The 6,894-nt window shown below is 49.7% G+C and overlaps 1 protein-coding gene across 1 annotated transcript; it reads left to right on the top strand.

Annotated features, from left to right (window-relative positions):
* Positions 1–4,031: 4,031 nt before the first annotated feature.
* Positions 4,032–5,156, top strand: LOC122385505 (leukocyte elastase inhibitor-like). The gene has a single exon (XM_043373831.1). It carries the CDS (start codon positions 4,032–4,034, stop codon positions 5,154–5,156), a length of 1,125 nt encoding a protein of 374 aa, XP_043229766.1.
* The last annotated feature ends 1,738 nt before the right edge of the window (positions 5,157–6,894 follow it).

The following is a 6,894-nucleotide window of genomic DNA, read 5'->3' on the forward strand; positions in this document are numbered from 1 at the left end:
CTAGGCGGCGCCTCCTGAGGTGCATATTTATATTCGAATTTTGAGGTCACATTGAGGTCAATTCTATGTCAACACTGAACATATTGTGTCGATAATATGCAATCTTGTTATCCACAGAGGTCACGAAGTTTTTATATAGCCGTTGCATATTTAGAATTGTAGCCGGCATCACTGAACAAACAAATGGCATGGGAAAGTGGGTAGGTGATGGATACCTCAAGCCATGACAACGGAACTGAAAATTAACATCGCTAAACGGGGGTGGGGGTGGGGGTGAAGGGGGTGGGGGCAGAGAGCTACTGTAGGGGTGCGACGTTAGCAGTGGAGTATTTGCGCCTTGGGCTCCTTGATAGGGTGTCATTGTCTACTCAGCAATTTCGTGTCGTTGGATGTTTTTGCAACACATTCAGTACATTTCCATTCATTGCAACATCTCGAGCACAACATGTTTTAATCATCCTCTTGTGGTGTGGACACGGACGCAGGCTCCGTCATTATCGAATGTGCTTATTTCGGCCGGCATGAGGAATTTTGAGAATTGACTATACGAGTATCTGACCACAACTTATGTTATGACCAGACCACGAGGAAAAGAAAGACAGTCTCTATTTTATGCCTGGATCCCAACACTGTTACCCGAAACTCTGTTGGCTGTACCTATATTTATTAGAACAGTAGGTTGAGGCAAGGTGTCGGACGATTTTTTGTCAATTCTACATTGTGTGCGCTTGTAAAAACATGCACAAGACACAAGACAAGCCTCTTATTACCCGAATGCACAGTGTTGTTCCAGATGTTGCGAGTTTCACAACACTTGTGCCACGAAGCTGATGGGCGAGAGGGCACGCACAGTGGACCGGTAGTAACCGCCTGGTCGGGCGTCCTTCTGATAAAAGTGATAAATGGCGCCGCCAAAGGTCGGGCTGGGCAGAGCGGACCGGTTCCACGCAGTGCTGTAGTGCCGGCTGGGTCACATTTAACCCTCGTCCCGCTGGTCCCCCCCCCCCCACTGTGGTTTTTACTGAATAGCAAAATAACGGCGGCGGGCATCAATTTTACACCATCATACAAAATGTCAAGCCTTAGATCACCTTAGGTCAGGATTTATTGAAGTCAAACTGAGGCCATGTTCCAGCAAAAATGAGCAAAAAAAAAACATGAAATCTTGAAACGCTCACAGAAGCCCCAGCTACCAAGCAATTTCAAAGGTTTTTATATTATCATGTAAAGAAAAGACGGCGGTGCAAAACTGCTATCTCAGATTTTTTCTTCAAAAGTTTGGGATTTAGACCATCAAAAATAAGAAAGGTTGCATTTTTTTATAGAAAAACGCAAAAAATTAGACCTAATTTGACCTGACCATGACCTGACCTTCACCAGAACATAATCTTAACTGGCCCCAAAGGCTGCTTGACCCACAAAATTGCATTGGCATATATAATGGACCAAAAAACATGCATCACATAATATTTTCATATTGTGACCCTCATGGTGACCTGACGTCTGAGACCTGACCTGGTATCAGTGACCTCAGATAGCAAAATATGTGTTTGACGAACAATTCCCCAACGATAACTTTCAATGAAATGCATTTTACTCGATTTTACAACGCATTTCTTGAAATGCCTGTAAACGGTGAAAATTTGACATTTGACCTGACCTGTGACGCCATCGGTTTGACCGAGGTCAATGAAATGGTCAAACACCGTTTGCTGCTTGTCGCTATGATGCGTGGTTCTCGAGATCTTAGGGGGGGGGGGGGGGCAAATTGTCCCCCCCTCCCAACAGGGCGCGTTGCTCGGCAGACCACTAAGGACGGTTTGCCGGTTGTGGTACGCCGTCGAAACGTTACCTACCTAGTACCTACCTATTACCAGTGTAACGCCTTTTGGGGCGACTAACGGAGCGAGCGAGAAGGTGGGCCTTGCACGTGCGAAATTGCGAGGAGGTAGCCTCTAACCCTCGCCCGCACATGCCATTTTCCCATCCTAGAACGCACATGGGGGGGGGGGGGGTTGCCACCCCTCGCACCATTTCGTTCCTGTTGGAGATAGAGCTTCGCGGTAAGGACCAAAAAGATTCTTTGGGAAGAGACGAATCCAATGATACCCAGTTTTACCTTCTCAGGTCAGGTCAGTCATTGACCTTCCAGGTCAGGTCAAACTAAAGATGTTGCTGTTTTGGGTCACCGTTGGATATCAAGTGCGCTGCTCATCATACACCGATGACGATGCCGAATTGTGGTGCCAAGCCAGCTAGAACCTCTACTCGTATGTCACACTATCCGACCAGATTTTTGCTGCTGAGGTCATTTCAGGTAGTTAGGTCAAGGTCAATGATAGGTATGTGTTTGTATGTCTGTGTGTGTCTGTGTGTAGGTATATTGATGTGTGCACCGATTGTTTATGTGTCCATATTAGTATGATATCATGAAATGAGAAGCTTTTATCAAAAATACAGTCACAGAAACTTCACGAAAAGTAAATTTAGCTAGCCTAAAACGCAATGTTTTTAGATGACCTAGGTTGACCTTGACCCTGACCTTGACATCTGTACATCATCGAACAACATGTTCCATGATAGGTGGGAGGTAAGACTGGCAAAAAAGGCCGAAATCAAGGTGCCAAAAGCTCACAAGACCCATAGCCAACGCAAGATATTGGATATTTGTCATTTGGGTCATGACATGACCTGAAGAACAGGGTTATATACCCGAAACAAAAAACCACAGAAACTATAAATTTTCAGTGGACATCAAAAAAGTATAGAGGAGCAACCATACGAAAATTCAGCCTTCTAGCTCTAAAAATGTTGAGTGCAGAGCAGGAAAACTACCGGGGGGGGGGGGGGCAACCTCCAATGTGCGGGCGAGGGCTAATGACCTCGGATGACCTTTGTAGAGGCTATCAGCAAAAAAGACACTTTGGTCGTCACGGGTGGTCCAAATAATTGTGATTCTGAAATATTTGGACAGTTCCTATGAGTACACACGGATTTAGAGGCATTTTCATTTTTCTCAATTGACTTATAATGGAAAGGTCACGCCACTGCCCTGACCTTAGGTCACGGATATAAAAAAAAATCCGAGAGATACAAATTATAGGTGCCCATAACATCATGCAATCCACGAAGTTTAAAATCTCTCTGACAAACACTGCAGGCTGAACATGATTCCAAACTTTTTTAAGCTTGGTCAGTTAACTCGAACTGGTGACCTGACCTGACATGACATGGGGTCAAAATTCAAAAATTTCACACATTGTCCAAAGTTGATGTAGAGAAAGATATCCAAGCGGTGCGGCGCTACGCGCCGCGGTTTCTTATTCACACGCAAAAAACGCGACAGGGTGGTAACATATGCCCCCCCCCCCACTGGGGCAAAGGTTAAAAATGCAATGATCTCTGCCTAGTCAATCAATCAGCAATGATAGCATAGTCTGATCATACATCAATCGTTTGATGTCCTACCAACTGAGGTAACGGGCCCAAGAGGTCAGCTCAGGACAGAGAGAGTTCAGAACAGAGCACTGGCTGTAGGTGCCGCCAGGGGCGCAGCTCGCTCGACCAGAGGCGGCGCCACCGGCCCGCAGCAGGCCGTCAGCCGACTCCCGCTCCTATCGGGCACCACGCCAAGGTCAGCGGCGGACTCGCAGCGCGTTTCGTCAGCGGTTACCAGCGCTACGGCTTTGGTCGCCCGGTTATCGGGCCGACCAGCGGCGCATGCGGCGGCCGCCAGCCGACGGTGTCGTGGGTGGGTGAGGTCATCGGGGCACGGCTGGCGCGGCCGAGAGGTGACGGCGGAGCGGTGCCATCCACGTTATTGAGCGCCGTGGCCGTGAAGTGACGTGCTTCTGGTAGTGAATCAGCGTGGTGTTCCCGGACGCCGCCCACCAGTCCCGGCCGCCGCCGGTCCTAGTCGGTGTCAGAGCGCCGCGCCGGCTCCCCTGCTGCTGCTGCTGCTGCTGCTGCTGCCCGCTGGACCGACCCTCGGTCTCAACTCGTGCCCGTCCGTTCAGACCAATCCCAGCGCCATGGAGCATGTGGCCAGCCACCAGGCGCAGGCGGCCTCCCGGCTGTACCGAGTGCTGGCAGAGGCGGCCGGCGACGACAACGTGTTCCTGTCGCCGTTCAGCATCGCCACCGCGCTGTCCATGGCCTTCGGCGGCGCCGGCGGCGACACGGCGCTCCAGCTGCGGCAGGCGCTGGCGCTGCCCGAGGACGCCGCGGCGCTCCACGACGGCTACGGCAAGGTGCTGGCCAAGCTGAACGACCCGCCGAACGTCACACTCAGCACCGCCAACAAGATGTACGTCCAGAACTCCTACAAGATACTGGACAGCTACCTCGAGCTCATGAAGAACCAGTACCTCAGCGAGCTGAAGAGCGTGGACTTTGCTGACGCGGCCGGCACAAGCAAACTGATCAATGATGACGTGGAGTCACTGACGAGAGGGAAAATCAAGGACTTGATCGATCCAAGTGCCCTGAACGCACTTGTCCGCCTGGTGCTGGTGAATGCCATCTACTTCAAGGGCTCGTGGCAAGAGAAGTTTGACAAGAAGGTGACGCAGAAGCAGGACTTTTTCGTCACTCCAGACAGCGCCGTGAAGACGGACATGATGTTCATGGACGGCAAGCGCTTCAACTGCGGCGTGCTCTCCGACCTTGGCTGCAAGGCTTTGGAGCTGCCGTACGAGGGCCGGCGGTTCAGCATGTTGCTGCTGCTGCCCGACAAGAAGGACGGACTGAAGGCTCTGGAGGAGAAGCTTGCCAACACACCGGTCCAGTCCATCATGCAGAAGCTGCACAGTGAAAAAACCACCATCAGCATCCCCAAGTTCAAGCTGGAGACGTCCTACAACCTCGAGGACCATCTGAAGAAGCTGGACATCGCTGACTTGTTTGATTCCAATTCGGCGGACCTGTCCAAGATATCGGGCAACAATGACCTGTTTGTGTCCAAGGTGGTCCACAAGGCCTTCATTGAGGTCAACGAAGAAGGCACCAAGGCGGCCGCCGCCACGGGGATGGTCATGCAGTTAATGTGCTTTGTGCCTAACTTCGAGTTTTTTGCCAACCACCCGTTCTTCTTCGCTATCGTTGACAACGAGGTCGGTCTGGTTTTGTTCTCTGGCCGTTACGTCAAGCCCGAGTGAGCGGTGCACTGATGAAGATGAGCTGAGGGTGCCTGATCTCCCGGTGTAATTTATCCCGCAGATCGCCGTCCTTTGTAGACCACTTCGCGCTTAACTTAATGTCAGTCTTATTCTGTGATATACACCACTTTATGCATAACTAATAAAAAGGTCTGTAAAAGCTTTGCTGTGATCAGGGGTCGAAAATGTCTCGAACATACGACCCAGCGGTTGTTGCAAATCAGGTCTGTTTCGGGGGTGCAAATGTATCAAAGTGGATACAGGATAGTAGTCCAGCGGCATGCGAGAAGAGGCTCGGCGTGTCCGCCCGCGACGCACGTCGACGCGCCACTGCGTCCTGCGTCGCTGCCGACGATTCGTTTGGTAGCCGGGGGCGGTAGGACCAACCATCGGTGTTCCGGCTGGTCGATAGATGGCGGGACACAAAGACCCTGCCAGCAGCTGACTGTTTTCCCGCCGGCTCTTCACTATGCCGGCACGAACGGAAACCGATACATGGATACAAGATGATACAGAACTTTATAAGCTTGCTTATTCCTCGGTTTGAAGAATCTGACATTTATTTTATTTATCGTCCTTAAATATGTTCATTAGTAAAGGAAAATCGGCCTTTTTATTTTGTATCACATTCTTTAACCCGCGCACCGACGGGGGGGGGGGCGGATATCCGCCCCCCCTGAGTACGCGCCGCGAAATTTGGTACGACTATTCCCTCATCAATTTTACACATGGTGTGCAAGTTTGAACCTCCTACGTTTTAAGGTCAGGTCACCAGGTCACTTTGAAAGACCCAACCTCAAGTCACTTTTTAGCAACTTTGTCACCGTGCCAGAGCTACAGTAGATGTCGGAGGCCTTTGAAAGTCGCAGGATGTTATAAGGTCATTAGTAGCTACAATTTGTATATCTCGGAATTTTGATATCGGTGACCTAAGGTCAGGTCAATTTCGCGACCTCCCCATTATAAGTCAATGGGGGAAAAATCAACTCCCTATTTTTACCACTAAAACGGGTCGGAATGGCCCCATATACCATACATGACTTCATATACGATCAACCTTCACTACCTTGAGGTCTGTTTTGCTGTTGGGCAGCTGTGAGGTCATGTGACGTCATCAAAGGTCACCAAAGGTTTTTGGACAATAACTCCATACAGGAACAAGATACAGCCGCGTGGATGGTCTCATTGTGTTCATCTCGTCAAGACGCATCGAATGATATACATGATGACCTCGAGGTCACGTGACCTGAGGTCAACCTTTGACCTTGACCTTTCGAGGTCAACATATATATCATTCGATGCGGATTGACGAGAGTATCACGATGATGCCCTTAGTTTGCTCCTATCTTGACTAATTCGAAAGTTATTCGAGAAAAACTCTCTCCATATCTAGCGCCGCCATTTTGAATTTTTCGACCCCTGTGACGTCATCTTTGACCTGACCTGAAAATGACCTTATTAAAAATTGTAGATCTTGACCGTGCGTATCCGATGCCGTTTACCGCTTGTCGCTATCTTGCTTCGTTCTCGAGATCTCAGGGGGGGGCGGTCATCCGCCCCCCCCCGTCGGTGCGAAGTTGGCGCAGACCCCCGTCGGTGCGCGGGTTAAACGTTAACGATAAAAAGTTTCTAATATTTTCACCACTTTATGAGTTGAATTTGAAAATTTATGTGTGGTGAGCATTATCAAAAATCTAGTTTCTAATTTGCAATGTATGTATTTAATACCCCGCGGCAT

This window comes from Amphibalanus amphitrite, unplaced genomic scaffold (genome assembly GCF_019059575.1).
Source record: "Amphibalanus amphitrite isolate SeventyFive unplaced genomic scaffold, NRLGWU_Aamphi_draft 000221F_arrow, whole genome shotgun sequence".
In the NCBI taxonomy this organism is placed as follows: Eukaryota; Metazoa; Arthropoda; class Thecostraca; order Balanomorpha; family Balanidae; genus Amphibalanus; species Amphibalanus amphitrite.

Bases quoted from the DNA above. Each gene is read 5' to 3' on its own strand.
- LOC122385505 (XM_043373831.1), top strand. From the start codon at position 4,032: ATGGAGCATGTGGCCAGCCACCAGGCGCAGGCGGCCTCCCGGCTGTAC.